The 25167-nt window shown below is 42.1% G+C and overlaps 1 protein-coding gene across 2 annotated transcripts in view; it reads left to right on the forward strand.

Moving 5' to 3' along the window:
- Positions 1–24476, forward strand: part of srgap3 (SLIT-ROBO Rho GTPase activating protein 3) — a 33218-nt gene extending 8742 nt beyond the window's left edge. Inside the window, exons 2-22 of one of the 2 annotated variants that reach the window (XM_061291762.1) lie at positions 617–812; positions 7199–7361; positions 8224–8286; positions 10308–10493; positions 11779–11907; positions 12455–12676; positions 13165–13266; positions 13891–14088; positions 14211–14295; positions 15687–15714; positions 16267–16369; positions 17339–17399; positions 17919–17996; positions 18085–18219; positions 18666–18771; positions 19119–19346; positions 19420–19493; positions 20659–20839; positions 20921–21070; positions 21143–21458; positions 21535–24476. In XM_061291762.1, the coding sequence (XP_061147746.1) occupies positions 617–812; positions 7199–7361; positions 8224–8286; positions 10308–10493; positions 11779–11907; positions 12455–12676; positions 13165–13266; positions 13891–14088; positions 14211–14295; positions 15687–15714; positions 16267–16369; positions 17339–17399; positions 17919–17996; positions 18085–18219; positions 18666–18771; positions 19119–19346; positions 19420–19493; positions 20659–20839; positions 20921–21070; positions 21143–21458; positions 21535–21984 (3254 nt within the window). In that variant the 3' untranslated portion in view covers positions 21985–24476. The remainder of the gene's footprint in view (positions 1–616; positions 813–7198; positions 7362–8223; positions 8287–10307; positions 10494–11778; positions 11908–12454; positions 12677–13164; positions 13267–13890; positions 14089–14210; positions 14296–15686; positions 15715–16266; positions 16370–17338; positions 17400–17918; positions 17997–18084; positions 18220–18665; positions 18772–19118; positions 19347–19419; positions 19494–20658; positions 20840–20920; positions 21071–21142; positions 21459–21534) is intronic. The other variant, XM_061291763.1, reaches the window with a different exon arrangement.
- Positions 24477–25167: the final 691 nt, after the last annotated feature.

Genomic DNA, 25167 nt, shown 5'->3' on the forward strand with positions numbered 1-25167 from the left:
AAAAAAAATTCGCATCCCACTGCCATGGAGGTGTATTTTCTGTTTAATTTATTAAATTATTATTTAAAAATTATAAGTATGGTTTATGTGATAGCAAAAGACTATCTACTTCTTAGTACAGGAGGTTTTGTTCTGCAAAATGGACCTTTCTGGGACGGGATCAGTGATTGCGGCTGCAAAGTGGGTTCAGGTTTCTCGGGTGGGTTCCCACTGGCATACGAAGCTGCAGCCTGCCTGCGGGGCAGCATCAGGTTCCTCTTGAGGAGAAATTTTACTCCACCAAGCACATACGCTTCTCATTACATCTCACATGTTAAATGAGTAGGCTTTCTTTTATTTTCAATTATGCATGGGAGGATATTTTATAACATGTATTACGGTTTAAAATTAGAAGTGTTGCCCTACTTCTACAGTTCATTATAGGCAAACAGTGTAATTACCACCATCTTTAAATTTGTCATTTCAAAGGACTATTTCATGTATTTATTGTTTTTCTTTCTATGAAGTATTAGTAGCCGGGCCAAAGGCATTTATATCCTCAGTTGACAGAATGGAAATGAACTGAAATTAGCTAAAGGACACAAGATGACTTATGTTTTGTGTTTTTCTTGGACAGAAATCCGTAACCAATTGGTGGAGCAGTTCAAATGCTTGGAGCAACAATCGGAATCACGCATCCAGTTGCTGCAGGACCTGCAGGAGTTTTTCCGCCGCAAGGCAGAGATCGAACTGGAATACTCCCGCAGTTTAGACAAACTCTCCGAGAGGTTTTCCTCCAAAATCCGCAGTTCTCGGGAACACCAGCAGTTCAAGTAAGTCCGCCGTGGCTTTTCACCTTTGTCCTTGGGGGGGGCCTGTCCTCCTCCTGTGAACCGCAGCACTTATAGCGCTGCCTTATTTGACTGCAGTGCAGAAGACAAAATATTAAATCATGTTTATGTGCTGTAGTGGACTATCTGGTATAATAACCAACATCTTTAAAAGGTCAGCTCGCCGGGGCGTTGTAAGCAGGTCACGGCTCATTAAAGAACCAAAGGATGGACAGACCGCATTCACTGTGCTTCACTTCAGCACTTGACATTGCCCGGAAAAAGCTTTTCACGTGTTGTATCAAATCACATTTTCCATCTAAATATGTAACAGATGCTCCACATTAGAAGTTGTCAATTGCTTTTGCCTAAGTACTAAAGAGCATCCCAATCAAATCATCATGTCATTCAGTCGAGATAACAACAGCTTGCCGTCTGCACAGAGACACACCGACGATGCCATTTGATGCCGTTGTGCCTTAATGATGCCGAATTGTGAGGGACTAGCGTTCACACTCGTGCCGTCATGCACTAAATATCGTAGTTGTCTATCTGACAACCATAGTAATCAAAATCGAATTACACTCTTATCAAAACTGAGATGTATTGACTTTATTCACTGGCGGAGATAAGATTATTTTTCTTTTGGGATGGATGAAGATCTAGGAAAAATCCCTGAAAAAAAATCAGAATATACCCTAAAGTCAATTATCTGGTCTGGCACCTGGAAGGAGGGGGTCCACGCATATTTAGGGAGGGCAGTCCCCCCAAGGTCCACCCTCTAGCTCCGCCACTGCCTTTTTTAAGACAGAATGTTTAATAACATTGTCCAGGTAGTTCTTGAGATTTCTTGTACTCTATCCACCCACTTTCTATTAGGTTTGTACTTTTAGGATCACAGTTAGGTGCAAAAAGTAAACATGTTATTATAAGTGTTTTATGCTGTCATGTCATTCCAGTTAGATGCAATGAAATGAGAATTTGCCCTCACTGGCGAATCATAACACTTAGTCTACCTTCAATCAAATTGCTGTGAAGTAATACCTGATCAGGGGCCTATTTGTATGGTGCCAAGGGATTGCTACGACATGATATGCTAGGCTACATGATTTATTATCCACTAATGTAGTCCTCATTCCATTTATTTTATTGCCGTTTAGGTTTGGCAACAGGATCTCTCTGCATGCTCTTTGCATTTCTCAAGAGTATTGCAGTTCAAAAATAATTTAGTTGAACTACATTGAACAACAAGGTTTCTACAAAGGATTCTTACAACTAAAAAGATGAAGGTAGTTGTAGGCGTGATCATATTGATCATCTTCTCACAGGGAGCCCTAGCAACACATTGACACACGACTCACGCACGGCATGAAATTAAGCCTCTGCCGCTCCCAGAATCAAACACCTCAGGGCATGTCGGTGTGCTTCGCTCTGAAATCTGGAGCAGTAACCCAGCTGAGTTCTGGCAGCAGATCTCACCCCAACCCGGCACCAACCTGTCATTTCACTCCCTGCATCTGATCGTAGCGGGAGGAAATAAGGCAACTTGAACGTTGTCATATTGACGAGTTCTGAATGTGAGCACCTCCATCAATGTTAGTGTGATGTTTCCATCCATCCATCCATCCATCCATCTTCTTCCGCTTATCCGGGGTCGGGTCGCGGGGGCAGCAGCTTCAGGAGGGACTCCCAGACTTCCCTCTCCCCAGCCACTTCATCTAGCTCATCCCGGGGGATCCCAAGGCGTTCCCAGGCCAGCTGAGAGACATAGTCTCTCCAGCGCGTCCTGGGTCGTCCCCGGGGTCTCCTCCCGGTGGGACATGCCCGGAACACCTCCCTAGGGAGGCGTCCAGGAGGCATCCTGATGAGATGCCCAAGCCACCTCATCTGGCTCCTCTCAACGTGGAGGAGTAGCGACTCTACTCCGAGTCTCTCCCGGATGACCGAACTTCTCACCCTATCTCTAAGGGAGAGCCCGGACATCCTGCGGAGAAAACTCATTTCGGCCGCTTGTATCCGGGATCTCGTTCTTTCGGTCACGACCCATAGCTCGTGACCATAGGTGAGGGTAGGAGCGTAAATCGACCGGTAAATTGAGAGCTTTGCCTTTTGGCTCAGCTCTCTCTTTACCACGACGGACCGGTACAGAGTCCGCATTACTGCCGACGCTGCACCGATCCGCCTGTCGATCTCGCGCTCCATCCTTCCTTCCATCCTTTGTTTCCTGAGAAACAAATTCTTTTTTCTTCAGGCTTTGTAGAACAAAACTGCTGTGTGACAAAGAAAATAATAAATCTTCCTCTGTAGAGTCACATAAACTGTCATGAAGTCTCAATGCATTCAATCCCTCTGAGGCAGTGATGCTAATGTTAATTGGTTTTATTTAAAAAACACTTCATTGATTGATTTCAATAGAAATGGTAACTTTATATAAAACGCACATCACCTTGGCTTGTCTTTTCACTCTTTGTGATATGTGGGAAAAAAAAAACTTACTTTTTGACATGTGCATTCAAACTGTGGATGACTAATGTGTTCTAAAGCACAAGGGGAATATTGTTAGATTCTTCCTGAATATGTTATTTGGGCATTCTTGGCAGTCCTTATTTGTAAAGTTGGCGTAGAATTTGCACGCATGAACTGGGGCGAGCATTTCACTGGATAAATGAAACCAGCTGTTGCGGCAGGTTACATTCTGGCATCTTGAGAATCTCCTCTCAGTTGACACAACGCTGCCGGTGCAAACTGACTGGCTTAACCTTTGCGCTGTGCCACAGAATAACAGCAAAAATAATTAAATTGTGCAAAACAACCAGAAATTGCAATTCGCACAGAAATTGCATGCAAATATCGTCGCTTAACGGAAAAAAGTATTGAGAGCAGAGAACATCATGGCTGTTTCAGAGCAGCGTGAGGAATATCATTGGAGCCATCTGATCAAATGCTAAATAATTACTTTGATCTTCATAAGATGCCGAAAGCTGATCATTGCCACATTTGTGGCGTACGCGTCCATTATTATGCCTTTCATCTATTGCAATGCCACTGGGATTGGAGCTCACCCTAACAAGCCCTTCAACAAAGTGTGATTCCATGAAATGATTTAAGCAGGAGAAGAAAAATCGACTATTTTTGTCAGATTTCCTCATGCGTGTTGGCCTCGCAGCACCTCCACGCGCATTTCAAGGCATTGTGCTGTCACCGCACTTGCAGCTAATAGCAATTAAATGGTGGCTATAATTAAAACTTGAGCACAGAACGCCACAAAAAAAAAAAAAAAGACAATAAATTGCTGTGTGCACTCCTGGATCAGGCAGGAGGGCAATCACAAATCCACTTAATCAGATGTGACACGCCCTTTATGCTTCTTTCCTCTCATTTTGGTGTAATTAGGTTGATGGTGAACTGGAAGAAAAACACTTTGTTGGCGCAAAGCCAACTAACGGAATACTAGATTGTCTATATTGTGCACTGTTATTATTTTGAGAGTAGACCAGACTTTAGTATGAGTCGAGCTGGCACCTTTCCAGTCCAGAATGTTTATGTGATTTACAGCTACTGCAACTACAACACACTGACCCAACAAACACTATTGTGCTCCTCTAGTAAATCTCATTTGGCACATTGAGGAAAAAAAATCTCTGAAGGGTTCATGTTTTGACTTTAACTATGACCTTTCAGGAGTAGATGATGTGGCTCATTAAACTACAATCACTGCTGAGTGTCATAAGTGTCCATTTGGATGGAAGAGATAAGACAGGGCTATGCAAAATTGCATTGTTTAAGTGTGTGAGTGTGTGTGTTACGCTTTTTGAGTGTGTGTCCAAATGATTTGTTGAGGATGATTTCAATCTTCTTCCCCAGCTGATGTCTCAGGGAAAATGTAGCAATGCATGAGAATTCATCTTTAATTGCTTTATGCAACCAGTGGGCCATAAGCGTGCTTGTCACAAAATAATGAACATTTGTCAGGCTATTATTTAAATGTAGGTTGTTAAATGTGTGACGTTTGCTAAGCTGTTAGGCCACACTGAGCAGTTTGAATTGTCTCCAGGCTTGCTGCTGACAAGCAAAATGTTTCCACATCTCACTCTGCTATTTTCTTTTTATTTATTATAATTTAACGAGCTGCAGGTGAGTGCAAAATGTATTGATATTTCAAAATGTTATGAACATTTTTTTTTTCCTGCTGAATGACAAACATGCACTCTAGGGATTGGGAATTTTTGGAAGGCTCCGCCCATCTACAGAAAGGATCAGGGCTGTTACTGTCCCTCTAAATGGTCGCTATGGCAACTAACTTCTATGGCTTTAGTCCCACTTGGTTTTGTAATGTTCTCAATTCATTCTTCCTTTGTGGCGCTTTGACGGTCAGATGTTAAACTAATCCATGACGTCTAGTTTACAGGCAGCAGTCAAAAGGCCGCCATTTTCCCAATGCAAAGTGCAGCTGGTGGAAGTCGGCGCGTCACGCATCAATAGATGAGCTGCTTCACACTTTGCAACTTTTGCAATTCTTTACCAAAGCTCCGCCCCTTGCCGGCATGTAGCTGCGCATTAGCAAACATTGGCAGTCTTCCTCAACAAGCAAAACTGCTGCATGATGTGCAAAAACCCGGTAAAAGGGAAATGTGCAGCCCGTGTACCATTTATTTCTTTTTTTCCTTTTGAAACAGTTTGGCTCTTGTTGTCTGGGCTCTTTGGTCGATAAGCAGCAGGCAGGCAGACAGTGTGTCGAGGATTAGGAGCATTCAGCAAACAGTCTTTGCTTTGATAGATACACGCTTCCTTCTGGGATTCCTGGCCGGGACACATCAGAGTGATTAAGACGATGCCATCCAAGCATGAAGCTTGCTCGTTGTACACAACGGTGGCATCTTGCAATAGCTGGTTTATCATCCAATCAAATTACTCTCCCCAATTAAACCTCGGTATTCCTTTTTTTTTTTCTTACAGAGCGTGTCAGAGAGGAGAAATTGACAAAAGCACAGAAGCTTCTCCATATTAATGATATCTGTATAAATACTCATGACGTGATGCATTTGATATCGACCCCACCCGCTGCGCTCTACAGAACATCTACTTCCTTGTTACAGGCCCAGTTGGAACAAGAATTGTAAAAAGATAATCTTTGATGTCTGATAGACCTAAAAAAAAACATCTTTTAAGAGGTTGAAATATTTCCAGAGATGTGGGTCAGGCACAAGCCTAATTAGCGGCCTCCTGCTACTGTGAAACGAGGGCAGTGGCATGGGAGACAACATCTTGTTGCTGTCAATTTTGTGTAAGTAAAATTTAAAGAAAAAAAATAACGATATGATCAACAATCTGACCACTTTTTAGGGATTATAAGAATTTCGAGGTGCTTGGTCTCCAAACAGCACAGAAGACCCATCTGCAGCCCACTGAGGCAATTAGACAGCTCAAGAGGGAGCGCTACAAAAGGACTCATGATGAGCATGTAGAAATAGGCCGTCCCACAAGTGGGAATCACAAAGTGGGCTACTTTAGATCCGCTTTTGCTAGGAAAGATGTAATTAGTAATGTGTCAATTAATGTTACATTCCTCAAATCTTTAAAATGACTTTATTTATATTTATCATGTATTTTTCAATTTTCCTTTTGAAAGCATTGGACTACATTTTATACCAATATGGTTATTTAAATGTTAATAAATAGCCTCACTATTTTTCTCAAAGAATTCCAAAGCCACTTACTGTAGATACCTTTATGAGCCTCAAGGTGGCGGTCTTCAAGTGACTGAAGTGTAGAAGAAGAAACTCGGACAAAAGTTGACATTATTTTGCTAAATATGATAATGTGAGTTAGTTAATGATTCCCAGTACTTGTAGCTCAGTATCAGCCTCATAAAAGGCGATTAGCATTAGTATCATCTCCAGAGGGTCTTCTTTGATGTTGCTGAGACTGCAGAGCGTAATCCGCCCTGCCAGACCCCCCCCCCCCACCACCACCACCACCAAAACACTGCACTCTGGTCCTGCTTTGCTCTCATTTCCTTCTCTGTTTCTTCTTCTTTGGGGTGGCTTGTCTGATGAATTCACAGATAAAAATGGCTTTAAAAGCATATCGTCCAATGTGTGTATACGCAATGCTCTTTGGATTTGAAAGCGCCCTTGCCGCCGAGTCATTATGCGGCAAATCAGGCCCATGCATCATTATACATTTAACCAGCTGAGAGTGCAATGTAGTTTGGAGTCTATCATGTAGAAGGATTTGGATGGAGTGATCTTACTGTAGGCAATGAGGCAGCCATGGAATGAATGAAGAGGGAGAAAGAGATTCAATGTTTAAACTCTCCTGCGTAATTCGACATAATAAATATGACCTCCAAATTTAAAACACAAATATCCTCACCCTGTGTTTCCCAGGAAAGACCAGCATCTGCTGTCCTCTGTCAACTGCTGGTACCTGGTGCTGAACCAGACCAGGCGTGAGAGTCGTGACCACGCCACCCTCAGTGACCTCTACACCAACAACGTCATTCAGCGCTTGGCCCAGATCAGTGAAGACGTCATTCGCCTCTTCAAGAAGGTCAGTCAATCATTTATCTCTTCACTTCACAAAAAACGTACATAAGGATTTCCGAGGTAAATATTATCGAATCTCAATATATTGTGGTGGTGTGTTACGAGTTCTGGGTGAAGTTTGGAGCCCTGTAGGACTGTAGAAGTAGAAATATGCTGAGGGCCAGACACCCCTGGACAAATATTTTGTCGCCTCCCATTCAGTGTTAGCAGCATCTAGTCAGCACATAGCTGAGATGATTGAGGTCGTACCCAAACACCAAAAAGTGTGCATGTTTGTGTGTGCGCCAACACGGACCAATGGAAAGCCTTCATTTGAAAAACAACTCCACTTACTAGGTCTGTTCTTTTAAACATACTGTACATTCAAAGAATGATTACACAATATGGTTGCATTTCTTTTCTATGACATATAGGTTCCAAACTGATTCCAATTCTTACAGAGTGTTGCATCATATTTGTTCATCACCCCCCCCCCCCCCCCCCCACGTCAGAACCGCCGCTGTCTGCAGTACATGCTGCAGTCGGTCTCACTTCAGAGCCACTGATGCGCACTGATGCTATTTACCGGCTGCCTGAGCCCTTGCGGGAATTTAAGGATTTATCACATCGAGTTTGACAGTTGTTTGAATGCATAAACAATCAAATCCCATTAATTCACCGCCACCCCTCCATGCACCCTTTTTTTTTTTTTAAACATTGGACTAGATTCAAAGAATTTTTTTTTCTCTGGAGTATATTTACCAACCACAATATTAGGAACATCTATAGACTGAAATCATCTGGCAGAAAATGATGCCTATCCTGTGACAACACACAGATACCTTTTAAACAGACGCTAATTTTTTTGTCACGCTGTCGTCGTTCAGAGCAAGGATATCGGGATCCAGATGCACGAGGAGCTGGTGAAGGTGACCAATGAACTCTACACTGTAAGTTACAACATCTCTTGTCTCATCAAGCCTTTTCATGGGTTCTTTCATTCTTTTCCTTCCTAGTTTTATCAACTTTTAATTGTTTTTTCCAATAGTAATTCAAATTCATGATGATGTAAAAAAAACAAAAGTGATGAAGTGGTTCAATATTTTCTTGCCTCTGCAATTTTTTGCTTTTAGGTTCACAGTTTGTCTGTGTGGATTCATACCCAAAGGTGTCATTTTGGTTTTATCTACAAAATGCAGCTGTATTGGGAGCTTGCAGGGAGAAAAACATGAATTACCCAAAGTGCATCTTTTTTTTTTTTTCTTGACAATGCACTTTTATTTCAATCCTTCCTGCTGCAATGTTTTCATTTCATGACAGTCTGATGCCAAAGAAAATGCAAAACACAGCTACAGAATTTAGCTGTAAGGTCAAATGTCATGACCTCTGTTTGGATTCTGATGTAGTTAGTGGGAAATCCTTTGAATAAGAATCATTTTATTTCCCTGACTGCAACATTTTTAGTATTTTCTTTTCCTCACAAATAGCCCAATCGAAATTGTAGTCACTTGGTAACACATGGTAATTTTTTTTCCTTCCAACGGTTTTCATTGGCAGCCAACAAAAGAGTGAAATCCCCGGCTCTTGATCCAGACATAGAAGGCCGTGAGCTAAAAACATTCTCAGTTTGCCAAGCCTTGAAATAAGGAAAGTGCAAAGGCCGGAAAATCTCCTGTTGATGTTTTCAGCAATATGACTCAGAAGAATCTTCAACCGGTGCTAATTTCCGGTTACGCAGACAGACCTAATATCCCCAGCGAGATCAATAAATCTGCTCTTATCTTTGTGATGGACCACCTGCTGTCTGTTGGCTGCTTCTTATGAATAGCAATAGTAATTTTGAAAGTCTCAGATGGAGAGTTGTGCTGTTCCCAATCGTTGCCTCATTCATGCCTATGTTGACTTTTTTTCCAGCATTACTCACATCCATATAGTTTTAATTTGTAAATATTATGCAAATTAAGCCAACCTCTATATTCATTTAATAGATTTGCACGTCATTGTGTCTTTCTGAAAATGATATTTATTCTTGTATACATTCTCCTTTCAAATTTACCTTCTAGCTGTTTGTCTGTCCCTCTGTTGTTGCTGTTGTTCCCCCCCCCCTTCTTTTGTGTAAACGCACATGACAATGGGACGAAATAAAACTTCTTCAAAGGCAACATTGGAAATAATTTCTATCACAGGCTTTGACCCAAAGGCAGTTCTTTTACGAGATGAAAGGACTTGTTGTGGCTAAGCGTATATGATTTAGTGGATTACAGGAAACTTGGAGGAAACAAATAAATCACTGTTTATGTAGACTGGCCAACATCCTGGGGTGTTTTAAAAAAAATACTTTTAAGACATTTAAAAACACCACTCGCATCTGGGGTGACACTTTACAAGATGGAGGCAGAAGCATATGGTTACATTTAACAAGGCAGTTTTTTTTTTTCAGGCCTTCTGCCACCACACGCCTCTCTTGTCACCTTGCTAGTTGTTTTGTTGGAGAGGGAAGAAGAAAAAAAAAATGATTTTAAGGCAAATTGAGGGGGTGGATGTGAGGATGGCTTGGATATATATGCCTTCCTGTAATCTGTTGAGATATTCCATGTGTGGGGGACATGTGCTACTTGCCATATCTTTTGAGCTAAATGATCCACCAGGCCACCGTGAAAGAGCAAAGCGCTCTTTGGAAAGAGCTGAAGAATTTGGAAGAGGACATCTCTCAGAGGCTCCTTTTCTTCTGTAAATCATCGATTAGTCTGACTGGGCTCGTTTTTAAGTGCCTTTTCGTTCTAATGGAAAAGGGCGATGTTCCATTTTCAAGTCAAACTATTCTAACATTGAAAACAGACTCAAATATAAAAGCACACTAAGTAAAAATGGACTCTACATTTACCTCGGAGCATCTCCAAAGCTTGGTAATTGAGTCTGTCAGTGAGATGATGATGGCGGCCATTGTTGAACTTGGGCGTATCCTCCACAGGTGATGAAGACGTACCACATGTACCACACGGAGAGCATCAGCGCGGAGAGCAAGCTGAAGGAGGCAGAAAAACAAGAGGAGAAGCAGTTCAGCAAGTCAGGAGATCTCAACGTAAACCTCCTGCGCCACGAAGACCGCCAGTCCCGACGCAGCTCTAGTAGGAAGATTGAGAAAATGAAAGAGAAGGTAGGTATTTACGAGGGATCTTGACTCGAGACCAAGGTTATTATAGTTAACAAAAACAACAAAATCAATTTTAGAAAAAATCAAATAAAATGTAAAAAATTATTTAAAAAACAAAACTTTATTTTATTATATCGAATATAATTTTATTTTTTATTACATAGAATATAATTGTGAATTCATAAAAGTATTTAAAAAAACAAAACTTTATTTTGTTATATATATCGAATATAATTTTATTTTTATTACATAGAATATAATTGTATTTTCATATATAAAAACTATGAGACAGCGAGCTGGTGCAGTCAAAAACTCTCTGAGGAGACTGCAGGCTAAAAGGCAAGCTCAGCTCGCATTCTGTTGCTGCAGAGTACGATTACTTCCAACAGTTTTCACTCAGGAGCTTCCTCTGGAATTTCCTCATGCAAATGAAATTCCTTTCATATATCAGGTTCAGGAAATCAAAAGGCTGAAAAGATGACAGTGTTTCTGATTTACACGGGATGGCGCTAGCTTGGGAATTGTGCACTTTTTATAACGCAGTGCAGCAACGAGCGTTCCAGCTCTCTCATCCCCCGTTTGGAAGCTATTGATGTTGTCTCTGCCTCACACTTTGTAGCCTACCAACCTAACGACGACGCCCCTGAAATTTGCATCCGGGAGGCATTAACATTTCACACACGGTGAAAAAGGAAGCTGCTCTATTAATTCAGTGCAAAAAAAGCATTGGGCCAGTTCCATGCATAACCATCCTTGGAGTCTTAGGCACATATAGACAATCAAGCACCCACGCTCACAATTTACAGTCTTCCATCTGCCTAATCGGCATTTCTTTAGGAAACTCAATTACCTGGAGAAAACCCATGCAAGCATGGGAAGAACATGCAAACTCGGCACAGTACCATTAATATCGTGCTTGTGGCTGCGTCGCAAATGGCGGTTTGCTCTTTATAATTGGTTGCTAGATATAAATTGTGCGCTGCAGCTCTTGTATTGGCCCTCATTAGATGCGTTAGCCCCTCTGAGTACACCATCTGTTCAAGTCACAGCTTTTTTTTTGTTGTCAGCATTTTAGTGTCTCCTGAGTACTGAGAAACACATCCATGACTAAACACAAGCTTGCCTGCGCCGCTTAACACATGACTAATGTAGATGCAGCTTCCCTGGAGTGTTTCCAAACACCCCGCTAACCTTTCTGCCTTTCGGAGGGTGCCTCAGTACACACACACACATCTGCTTGATTTACCCACTGATGTGTTTTTCTCTTCATCTGTTCTCTCCTCTCTAGAGGCAAGCCAAATACTCGGAGAATAAGCTGAAGTGCACCAAAGCCCGCAATGACTATTTGTTGAACCTGGCAGCAACAAACGCAGTGGTGGCCAAATATTACATCCACGATGTCGCCGACATGATAGACGTAAGTATGCAACAATGTTTGTTTACGCGGTTCAGATGAGAGTTGAAGTGGATTTGACTGGGCAATGAACTCGATGGATTGATTTTCTTGCCCTTCCCTTTGACACTCTTAATCAAACTCTTTAAAGCCTTATGAGGAATTTTATGAACAAATATTACTGTGCATAGCAAGAGATTTGGACTGAATATTTAGCTTACCGTGAAAACATTCCTCGTACTGAGAAGGATATGGTGACTTATTGAGGCCGCATCAAAGTAAAGCGGTAGTTTTCTCGTGCTAACGAGCGTTAAAGAGCGTTTGAGTCGTGATTCACACAACTGTCAGTCGCCTCCAGCTCCCTCTCTTGCTCCCTCCAAACATTCCTTTACTTAATTGGGTTACTTCATACCGCTGAGTGTGATAAAACTCTGTAATTATCCCTGGTGTCCTACTAGGTTAACTCTTGCAACATGGAACATGACATTTTGGGATTTTCCCTGCAAGCTCTTCCGGGATCATTTGCATTTCTAAGTATATATACGAGAACCGCAATGACATGTCTTCACAGTGCTGCGATCTGGGATACCACGCTAGCTTGGCGCGGACCTTTAGGACCTACTTGTCGGCAGAGTACAACTTGGAGACGTCTCGCCACGAGGGACTCGATGTCATCGAGAACGCAGTGGACAACTTGGATTCTCGAAGCGATAAACACAAGCTCATGGATATGCATAACCAGGTGTTCTGTCCTCCCATGCGCTTTGAGTACCTGCCACACATGGGTGATGAGGTGAGATAATACTGTTCTGTGCAAACCAGTGGGCACCCGGCTACTTTCTGCTTGGTTGCTTAGCAACCAGTGCCAAGTATGGTCAAGCATGCTCTACCAGAGGTGTCAGAATTTTTGTCACAGGCCATATCTTAATCATGGTTTCCTTCGGAGGCATATATGTATGATATACAGTATAGGCTACACAACAAACTGATGAATAGTACGTTTTGAGATAAGAGATGAGAAAAACTGTTCCGATATTTTAAAAAGATGAATGGTAATAAATATTGCTAGCAATACCTCTGTTTTGTGAAATAAAGACAATTTAATATTGACACGTGACGTCGATGCACAATTTGTCTTTGCGGGCCACATCAAATGATGTGACGGGCCGTATCTGGCCCCCGGTCCTTGGGTTTGACACCTATGCTCTGTACTGCCAACCTTCCTGCCCAGTTTAAGACATTAACTTCCAGCTGCGTCTGAATATTTACGTTCCTTTTTAGGTGTGCCAGGTGAGTGCCCAGCAACCTGTCCAGACCGAGCTCTTGATGCGCTACCACCAGCTACAGTCTCGCTTGGCTACACTGAAGATTGAGAATGAGGAGGTAAGGATTTACGGGGGATTTGTGTCTGTCCAACAGCCCCCTCTTCACGACCCCCCCCGTGACAGAGAAAGGTCTGTCTGCCATTCCCTGGAGCCACAGAGCAGGGCCGCATCACCATCTGTTCTCATTGCAATTACTCTACACTGACCCCCCACTGGCTGGAGCTGAGAATTTATTTAGTGCCTTGTCACTGCGCCAGTCTTGTTTTCAGTTTGAAAGTGTGTGTTATGTTGATGAAGCGAGGGCTTTCTCATCAAAAAGCGTCAGTCGCAAAAGGTGCAAATGGAGGGGATAATAAGCCCTGTTCCTGTGCCAACTGCTGTTCCTCTCCTTCCTCACCGTGTTTTCTGTTCTGTGCAATAATGGATGGGGCGTGCCATGACTCCAAATGAGCTTTATTAATCTATGCCTTGCTCCAAAAATATGTATGCATTTGTACTCCTCAATTTTTCTCCTTTATTCAGATGTGACTTGCTTTTCATTTCACCGCAACGAAAATGATATTTTAGCTCGCCCTTGAAAATAAGGTCACTTATTATTGTCAGGCTTTTTTTTTCCTCCTCAAAATCTGAGTAGGCGTTGCTTGACTTGCCATCCTTTTCCACGCTTGCTTTTTCGGTGCAGGTGAGAAAGACCTTGGACGCTACCATGCAAACTCTGCAGGACATGCTGACAGTGGAAGATTTTGACGTGTCAGACGCCTTCCAACATAGCCGCTCCACTGAATCCATCAAGTCCCTGGCTTCCGAGTCCTACATGAGCAAGATGAATGTAGCAAAGAGAAGAGCCAACCAACAGGAGACTGAAATGTTCTACCTCTCAGTGAGTCCATTTAATGCTCGCCGTGACATCAAATTTCAATTGTATAGCGGTTCGATTAGAATTTCCATGATGCGGGATTAGATGAGCCAATCGCTCATTATCATCTTAATCTCTTTTTTTAGAAATTCAAGGAGTACCTGAATGGCAGTAATCTCATCATTAAACTGCAGGCCAAGCATGACTTACTGAAGCAGACCCTTGGCGAAGGTAAGATCTTGTAAACGTGACTCCTCACTATCCCTACAGTGCTTACTGGAATTCCCTTTTTGCTGCTTGTTAAGACCACAAAGGGATTAGAAAAAAGCGTCCCCCCCCCCCTACTCCCATGGGTACCCTGATCACCTCAACCGTGAACATTTTACAGCCAATCAATCACAAAGTCCATCTTCATCTCTGCAGCTGCTCCTGCATCAAGAGCTTTCCTAATAGACCAGCACAGCAGACAGCTGACTTGATAACATATTCAGTCTTTCTGCTTTTTGAGCTTCAGTGCAAACAACATCATATTATACAGCCGCTCTCATCCATCTTTGGGTAGATTTGTTTACCTTTGCGGCGGGCGGGGGCAGCAGAGAGCACGTGAACGCGGCATATGGCGTCTCCAGGTACCGCCTGAGTTTAATTATTCAGATGATCAATCAGCACTGCGCTGTGCTCATTAGCTCGCCGCTTCTTGTCCAAACTGTCGCATCTGCGGGGTTGCGTGTGAGCATGTCAAACGGTACAAGATGAAACCGCGTGCCACACGGCGCCTAATGAAAACATCATGTCATGCATTTGATACTAAATGCTACATAAAAGGTCCACAATATTTTTATTGTACAATTTGCACACTCAGTGGACATTTTTATTGGACACTACAATGAGAGCCAATATAAAATTCAGCCTTTGGGAAAATAATACCTTAAGCCCTCAGTCTCGGTTTGAAGCAGACTCATCTTTGAAGTGTACAATTGTGCGGTTGGTCAACCAGAGATAAACATGGTAATCAGTCAGTGGAATGATGTGTGGGAAACTTGCTGTTTATTTGGCCCCATATGCCACAATGATGTATGGAGAAGTGGTGAAGCTCTCACTGTGATTATCCATTGTGGCTTGGTGTGAAAAGAAAATGTTGAAGTACTTTGGTGCCATTGTTGCTTTTATTGCACATGGACTCCCTTGCAGCTCAGTTTAAGAGAACCCACCTGGTCACTTCGGTTCTTTTGTAACATTTAGTTTTGATAAGAGCTCAATATTTACAAGTTTGTTAACGCTGAGTGTTATTGTGAACTACAGCAATGTTTTGGGGGAGAAAGAAACAGCAATAAAAAGATAAAGAAATATTTTGCTACAACAAAAGGCTCAATGAAGCGTCACAGACATTGTTCAGTGTCACTGCTGGTGGACCCCCGCATCCCCCCCCTCACCGCCCCTCCCTCTCGCCATATACTCCAGGTCCCCCGAGGCTTTATCGTCTATCGCTAAATAGCATTGTTCACCCGATGGCGCTTTTGGGGCGCCATTTGTCCTTCTCACAGTGGACACTGCAGTCTGTTTAATATATTCACTTCCAGCACTAATATAGAACATTTCCCTCTTGTGTGTCTTTTCCTCAGGGGAAAGAGCCGAGTGCGGAACCACAAGGTAAGTTCAGTTTTCAAAGCATCTGTTTATTTCAGCAATCCCCAGACTTTAGGAGTTTTCAAAGCTGCTGGCAAAGAGATATGAGCAAAAAAACTAAATTGGATTTTTTATTTTATTATAGTCTTTTTTTAATGAGTCTTTATGCTGCTTATCTCATTTTTATAACCGGTTTGCGATGTTTTCATTCTGACATGATAAAGATTCTTTGACCTTGCTGACAGGAAGCCTTCAAAATACAATTCTTTGACTCAACTTGAGTTGAAAGGGGTGGTTACTGTGTATATATAATTAAACTCTGCTAAATTACTACCCTTATGACTGTCAATCAAAACTGAGCGCCATCTTTTTTACGGTTTTCCAATCAGTGGACATATACAGAATACAATCAATAAGGTTTGTTTTGTAACAGCCGATTAAAAAAAACAAAAACACTTTTGTCTAAATACCTCTGGAAATGTACATTTTTTTTGTCCCCAATTGTAAATATTCCGTCTTAGCTTGAGGTTTCTAAATATTATAGCGATGATGATCCTTTTGTCCTTCGTTTCCCAGGCCCCCCACCCTCCCCCCTAAACCCCAGAAAATGCGGAAGCTGAGACCTCGCTCGGTCTATAACCATAAGATGTTTAATGGCAATTTGGAGACCTTCGTCAAGGTACCCTCTTGTGCTCCGAGGGATGGGGGCAGCCCCAGCCTCTCATCTTCTTGCTTTTCCTCATTTGAGCCTTTTGTTCCTCCGCCTTGCCGCGGCCCTTCGTCATGACGTAACCTTTGATTAACCTCTAATCCTCTTCCTCCCTTCTGCGGCGCTGCCAGCGCAGGCGGAACGGCCGTCAGCCGTCTCTTTATTCACACGCAATTTACTGTCTCTGCCTCACAAATGCGGTCACTTCTTTGGGTGGAAGGAGACATCTTGCTTTGTCCCTCACTGCACACGTGTGGCTTCCCCCTGTTGTTCAGTCCTTCCGCTTTACCTTCTTAAACCTCACGAGGATCTCATTCCTCATGATTGCTTATCTAACGGTTTGCTTTTTTTGCCCTCCTTTTTCTGCTATACCCAACTGTGCTATGCTGCTTTTGTCAGAGGGAGAAGGAATGCCCGTGCTCGCATCCAGGTACCTCTCTGAGAATATGCATTCACTGGCCATTTCATTAGGTGCACCTCTAATGGGCTCCAAATTTTTATTGGAACAGTGGAGAGAGCATGTTCAGTCTACTCAAAGATGTGTTAATTAAATCATGTTTGTGATTGTGAAAAAAAAGAAAAAATGAAATGGGATGATGACTTAAAAAAAAAAGCTAAATTAATTAATTAACAAAAAATACACCTTACTTGTATATGTTTTTTAAATATTCTTTAATATTCTCAGATAAATAAATATAAAAAGTCAGAGCAATTCAGTAGAGAATATTTTAATACTGTGACAATTCTCATAGGTCATATGTATGTTTATGCAGAAGTGTCTAATGTTGTGGCCACAGAGAATCGCAAATCAAATTTCCCAATTGTGATAGACTACTTGCTGCTGCTTCAGCTGGCTTGAATGAAGCATCCAACTGCTTTTCTTATTTCTCATTATTTCCAATTATAAACGGACTACAATTTTTTCTCCTCTTATTTCAGGATTCAGGTCAAGCCATTCCTCTTGTGGTTGAAAGCTGTGTCAGATACATCAACCTCTACGGTAAGGCTCACGTTGTGCTATGTTTCTAAGGCTGAAAAAGTAATCAAATAAAAGACAAGGTACTGTAAAATGTGTTTGTGAACTCTCGTATGACTCATTCGAGTGTTTGTAGCTTCGTAAATAGCCGCGGGTGCCCGGGCTTGACCTGCTCCCCCGGGGATTTGACAAGCTCGTAACAAGGGATCACGCACACACAGTTATGATAGCCCCCCCCCCCCCCCCCTGCATGCACCAGTCTATGCTTTCTGTTGTCTTCCACCCCCTTCCCCCACCTTTTTATAGCTTCAGCCCGTCTACCTTCACATCTGTCTTCAGCTCATTGCTCTAGCCTGCAGGCCTCTTCCCTGAATCTGGACCTAATGAAACTCCAGAAAACTGATTAGTAGCCCTTTAACTGGAACCACATGCTGGCGGCTAACAGAGAGGCCCGCTCCTGAACCAAAAAATAAAATATCTCCATTTAGGTCTACATTACATTGCACGCTTCATGTTTGTTTTTCTGCAATATCTTCCCGTCAGGCCTGCAGCAGCAAGGCATCTTCCGAGTTCCTGGATCACAGGTGGAAGTGAATGATATCAAAAATTCATTTGAAAGAGGTGAGAGGCTTCTTATCATCATGTCATCTACGATTAATGTTCTTGCAGCTCATTAGCCGTTGAACGCTTGATTGTTATGATTCATCAGGAGAAGATCCCTTAATAGACGACCACAATGAGCACGATATCAACTCAGTGGCAGGAGTGCTTAAACTCTACTTCCGAGGCCTGGAGAACTCCCTCTTCCCAAAGGAACATTTCCTGGACTTCATTTCAACCATCAGTGAGTCACTACGCAATTCAAAGCCAGAGCGACTGAATCTGTGTGTGTTTGTGTGCAATCAAAATCGCCAAAGGGGAAAAACAAAATTTCCGAGACTCTCGGTTGACACGAGAGAAGTCAACACATGGAAGCAATCCGAACCCCAGCGCTCCCTCTGTAATACTTAGCAGAGAGCCAGTAGGAAGAGAGAGAGGCGTGATAAATATGTCACAGGCTGGAAGGCAGACGGGTGTATCAAAACAAATGCTAGTTTAGATAGTGTCACTCGGTACAAACAGGAATGTCACATGTGCAATATGGAGACGAAAAAAAAATCAAATAAAGTGCGACAACATATTGACGGATTTCCTGTTTGTTGTTTTAATTCACCAATTTAAATTGGTGAAAATAATTCTCTCGGACACTGGCTTTAAATTGTTACCATGTGGCCTAATGTTGTGTTTCAGAGTTGGAGTCGGGAGCAGAGCGAGCACGTCACATCCAGCAGATTGTTGTGACGCTGCCTCGGACTATCATCATTGTCATGAGATACCTTTTTGCTTTTCTCAATCAGTGAGTTTGGTTCTTACATACGAGTCATTTCTTTGCACACTTATATCATTGATATGAACAAATTTGATCTGGGAAGTTTTTCATCAAGATTGTTTTAAGTTCTTCCTGGCCAAAGCATCCAAGCATATCTTTATGAACATTGCTTTGTGCACTGGGCTGTGGTCAAAGCTTACAATGTTCCGATGTGTCAAGTGACTTAGGGTGAGCTGTGAGTTCTAGCTCAAATCATAAGTAATTTCAAGGTGGTTCTGAATCTTTCCAACCAGCACCAAACAATCTGAGTATTGGAAATAAAATGATCTCCATGTCAGCTGAGATACGATTGACATATTTTCTTTGTGTCTCAGTCTCTCCCAATACAGTGACGAGAACATGATGGATCCATACAACTTGGCCATCTGCTTTGGTCCCACGCTGATGCCCATTCCTGACAGCCAGGACCCGGTGTCATGCCAGGCGCATGTGAACGAGGTCATCAAGACTATCATTATACACAATGAAGTCATCTTTCCCAGTCTACGGGAACTGGACGGCCCGGTCTATGAAAAATGCATGACTGGAGGAGAGGAATACTGGTGAGTGAACTGTCAGAATATCATAGGTAACCAGAAATCACATATTTAAATGTCGTCCAATTTATCACTGCAGTGACAGTCCTCACAGTGAGCCAGGAACTCTGGATGAAGCTGACAATGGAACTGAACCACACACGAGTGATGAAGGTCAGCGCCATTGTAGTCGTCACTGTTAATTGCTCAAGATTTCCGCATTTTATACTGCTTCCTTCCATCCATCCATTTTCTGAATCGCTTATCCTCACTCGCTGGCTATGAGTAAGTGGTGGGGGTGTTTTGCTTATCTACTTAGACCCAGACGATTTTATTTAGCCAGTGAAAACACAACATTGTAGAAGCAGATTACCACATTTAAAATGTCCATGCTGTATTTTTTTATTAATTTATAACATTATCTTTGAGGGAAAAAATACTTTTTGCATGTTTGTTTTGTACTTAGCAATGGATGTTTTTATTTAAATGGTAAATAATATTTACCAATTAAATAAAAACTCATGTCAAATTCAATCATATTTACTAAATATAATTGAATTTGACATGAGTTTCTGTTTTTATTCTTCACTCTCCTCCCTTCATCTCTGCTTGCCCGCTCTTTGTTCGAATCAGCATTTCTCTCGGGACTTTTGCAGAATATATTTTTCTCTGTGCCGTGGATCCACAAATTGCACAATGGACATGATTCTATCAGGGGCTCTTTCAATAACAACCTCATGTCTCAAAATCTCTTGTTCAACATGACTGGAAATGTTGATTGTCTGATGTAGATCATTCTGAAACATCTGCACATTTTGTAACTGTTATTTTTAACATAGATTCAGTTAATACCAAAATGATTCCGTCGTCCATCAATTATCCAGTATTATTTAGTATTTTTGTTTTTTTGGTGGCAAGAGACTGATAAAGTACAACAATTACATTTAAAACTTTGTATATTTTCTTAATTTGAGCATTCTTAGGACAACGTCTTACGATTATTATACTAAATATTTATTGAACAGATAACGTTTTATTTCATTTAGAATTTTTTTTGTCCATGGTGTAAATCATTTGGGACCTAATATTTGCTGAGACGGGAGCAGCATTAATAAACTATTTCTGACCTCTACTGGTTGGATGCTAAAAATGCATTGACATTTGATACGCCTCCATTATTGGTATTTTGTGTTAAAATGACTTGGGCAGTTTTACATGAGGAGGCTAAAAATATTTTCTTCCTGAAATATTAAGTAACGATTGTTACGCTACCTTCAGATTTGACACTCGTATTGTATTTGATTTGATTGCTTTTGTTGTATTGATTTATTATTTTCAGAGGTTGAACAAATCGAGGCCATCGCTAAATTCGATTACGTGGGCCGCAGTCCGAGAGAACTGTCGTTCAAGAAGGGAGCGTCTCTGCTTCTCTATCACCGTGCATCCGAGGACTGGTGGGAGGGCCGACACAACGGCGTGGATGGGCTGATCCCTCATCAATACATCGTCGTGCAAGATGTGTAAGTAACTTTCTCCATTTAGCTGTTGACTTTGTATATATGCTGCAATCCATCCTGACTAGCAAGCTACTACTCTCTCAGGGATGATGCCTTCTCAGATAACCTCAGTCAGAAAGCGGATAGTGAAGCCAGCAGTGGGCCACTACTGGATGAAAGAAGTTCCTCCAAAAACGACGGCCCCTCACCGTGTGAACAATCGCCCGATTACAATTTTGGAGGCGTCATGGGCAGGTCAGTGAAATCAACCCCTTCTCTTTTTAAGCAGCTAAGGTTTGCTGTATGACAAAATGGGCCTCCCCGCAGGGTTCGCTTGCGTTCCGACGGAGCAGCCATTCCTCGCCGTCGCAGCGGGGCAGACACTCAGAGTCCAACACGAGTACCCGACACTCCTCCGCGGGCCGCCGCCTGTCCCAGCAGTCCTCACAAGATGTCCGTCAACAAGGCGCGTATGGAAAGCCCAGAAAAAAAGCGACTGGGGACCTTTGGTAGTTCCGGAAATATTAACTATCCAGAAAGGAAGGTCTATCCCGAGGGCCATCCGCTGAGGCCCGTGTCAGGGGCCACTCGCCATAGCAGCCTTGGGGACCACAAGTCACTGGAAGCCGAGGCTTTGGCTGAGGTGAGGCTGGCATGTCAATTAGCACCTCTGCTATTTCCTGTGTTCATGTTCTTCATATGTCGGTTCTTGCCTTAAGCAGGACATAGAGAAGACCATGACCACGGCGCTCCATGAGCTTCGTGAGCTGGAGCGGCAGAACTCAGCCAAGCAGGCTCCCGATGTGGTTTTGGACACCTTGGAGCCCTTGAAGAACCCGGTTACCTCAGAACCTGGCAGTCCCTTACACACCATCATGATCCGCGACCCAGATGCAGCCATGCGCCGGAGCAACAGCTCCACCTCCGAGATGATGACCACCTTCAAGCCGACGCTCTCGGCCCGGCTCGCCGCCGGCGCTCAGTTGCGCCCGCCGCCCATGAGGCCGCTGCGTCCCCCTCCCACCCAGCACCGCTCCAGCAGTTCTGGTTCTTCTGGGGTGGGCAGCCCGGCTGTAACGCCCACTGATAAAATGTTTCCCAGTAACAGCACGGCGGCCGGGTCCGGTATGAATGTGGCCAACGATGCTGACAAATCTGGCACCATGTAGCGAAGGTCGAATAAGAGGGCTGGAAATGGGACTGCAACTCTTGAATAATATTTTCGGCTACCTAGTTTAGAAAACAACGCAGCCTTTTATTTGCGTGATCAATGCTCCACTCCAGTTAGGGAGGAGGGGGTAAAAGAAAGTATCATTTTGATGTGCAGTGTTCATATCAGAGGAGCTGCTAGTATGATTTCTTTCTAAAAATAAAAACAAGTTGCAGGGGAATTTCCTGAAGACATCGTTTGGCTTCAAACGCTCGGGGCCATGTGTGGCAAACTGATGCTTTATCTCTGTTTTCTGCCTGACTTAACGCATATCTGTAGGAAGCTGCTGTAGGGAAGTGTTGCCATGGTGATGCAGATGGGGAGAGGGCTGCAGAGGTGTGATAGGTTCAAGCTTCGCCTTCTTTATAACAATACACATGCATGAGCATCATGCATATGTATCTGCTTTTTACCTCAAGAACAACTAACAAAAATCTGCATCCATGGAGTCAGATTATGGACAATTGGATTTTCCCCAGTGCAGTTTGAATGCATCGTTTGGATTGGTGAAGATGTTCAGGCACACTGGGGAGTTGAGGGAGAAAAACACATTGGCGACAATGTGTTTGTAAACCGGTGGAGGCGGACAGTGGTGCATGTGCTGTAACAACAACTGTCCGGCATGTGCGACCAGAATGACAACTAATGAATCCACTAATTGTTAGAATCCTCAAATATGTAAATATAGCAGGTATTTTTTTTCTAAATGTTTTGATTTTGTACAGACTCAATTTGAAAAAGGGAGATCGTTGACATGAAGGGAACTTAAAAATATCTCAACCAAACAACCCTTGTAATCATCTTCAATTTATTCTCTGTCTTTGTTGGAATCCAGTTGCTGAGTGTGCTGTACTAAACTGATGGCTGGATGGGTTCACCGTCATAGTCTTCATAAAAGTCTTCATTTGAAAAACTTGAATTTCAGAGCAGCACGGAGGAGTAATGAGATCGGGGTTCCAATGTGGGCTCCTTCCTTCTTGTGTGGAGTTTGTATGTTCTCCCCATGCACCATTTTCCGTCTGTAGGACAAAAACATTCATGCTTTGAAGACTTGAGTGTGAGGAGCAACATGGGTGAGGAGAAGCAAGATGGATTGATGCCATGTCTCGTGTTCTACTTAGAGATTTGTTACATCACGGAAAAAAAAAGTACAACACAGACGTTACAACCCACAGCACCACACTATCAATTAAATTCAATTTGTTAATAACATCAAAGCTCTTCTGAATGATGCAACATTTTTTAATTCAGCTCTAATTTGTTAGAAATGTAATGACTTATTATAGAAACTCTGGAGTCAAAGTCGTACTGCATGCTTTCTGGTGTAATGTCAACACTATTGATTAAATGCTTCCATGATTGGCTTTGGCGGATAAAACCTTGACAAAACTATTTGATTCTACCTGGCCTCATATTGATCACTTAAGGAAAATGTACAATACTCAAGCATGCAAACAAAGCACTTTCTCAATGCAAAATATTTGATTTCCTACCAAGTACTGCCAAAAATAGAGCATCCCCACCTTTCTCAAGTTAGACTAGGCATCTGCTCCCCCTGATGGTTATCGATGGTACTGCCTTGTCATCAGCAGTCCATTTTACGCAACCTGTAAAAAGATATACTGTACTGTACTTTAGTTATGTGTGTCTTTATCAAACGTGACTTTTGCACCTATAAAATTGTATGTACAAAATGTGAGAATATTCAAAAGAGACCACAAAAAATACAGGAGAATCGTGTTTGTCAGTTTTATTTATACAGCTATGTGCAAAAGGATGTCTAGAGTGCCTTTTGTGCACTGCATTGATTTTTTTTTTTAACTTTTGTATTACTTTTTTAATATTATTTGTCATATTTATTATGAATGTTACTTTTCTATGATTACCTTCAATTGCTCTTTTTGCAATAATTTGTCCAGGGTCATTATGAACTGTTTTCCCCGTGCTGAGTAACAGATAAAAAAATAGATTTAAATACCACTATGCACCTAATCTACTGGTTAGCAAATTCAGTAGAGTTTTCTCAGAATATTGATTGCATCTTGTTGATTTTCCGGTGACGTGTTTGTGCTGTGCCTGAGCCATAGATTCATCTTTTCCTTCTTGAACAAAGCAAACACATTGCAGTATTGCTGGCTAACGCACGAATGAGGGTTCCTGCTTGCAGAGCTTAAAAGGCAATTGTGTTTTCTCTACGTGTGATGTAAAAAGTCATTTTCTCTCAATTGCGGAGCTGGTGCGATAATACAATTAAAATAATAATAATAATACAAAACACTTTTGTTAGAGAGACAACTGTGCCTGTCTTGTGATGATGGAATGTGAGTTGTTGTCAATCTTCTCTTTAATTGTGTGTCTAGTGGTGTGTCTGGTTAATTAGAAACCTGTGATATACCTTACCACTAAGAGGATGAAAAAAATGTGCATCCAAATAAAACCATTAATGCTCAATGGTCTTGTTTGGGGAATTATTTACTTCCATATACAATGTACACTACAGTACTAAACATTCCCACAAAAGAAAAACACAATCGAGAACAAAAAGTACAGTGTATAAACTACATGGAAAATATTAAAGGTAGGCTATACATATATGTATAAAAAAATCAAATCGATTACTAGAAATATTTTATAATGTTTTAAATTGAGATCTAGCATGCAGATTTTGTTGTGGCCACAAGGAAGCGATCACGCATCAATACAATGTATAAAATTCTGCGAGGGTGTCTAGCTTAGTGAAAGCACCTGGAAGACAACAATCCAGTCAATGCTCAGAAAACGGAATCCTGCATAAATTAGACGATTGCATCTCTCTTACAAATTGCCTTCAAAGTTCGCTCGTTAGAGTGACATAGCATTAACAAAATCCAATTTGTTCCACCTGACAAAACCAACAACATGTCCAACAAACAGCTTAGCTCTCCCAAGGAGCACAAATCTGTTGTTTAGGAAGAAACCTCCACATTGAATGCATTCAGTTAAGGCGATATATGTTTGGGAAACCTGAGGAAGATTGTTTTTTGTTACTTTTTAATGATTCGTCAAAATGGTTGAAAAAGGCCTTGCCGTTGGCCGTATTTGTTCCATAATTAAAACAAAAAACAGCGCAAACAGAACAATAACGGAAAATCAATTAGCGCAA

The sequence above is a fragment of the Syngnathus typhle genome, linkage group LG11, assembly GCF_033458585.1.
Source record: "Syngnathus typhle isolate RoL2023-S1 ecotype Sweden linkage group LG11, RoL_Styp_1.0, whole genome shotgun sequence".
Classification (NCBI taxonomy): Eukaryota; Metazoa; Chordata; class Actinopteri; order Syngnathiformes; family Syngnathidae; genus Syngnathus; species Syngnathus typhle.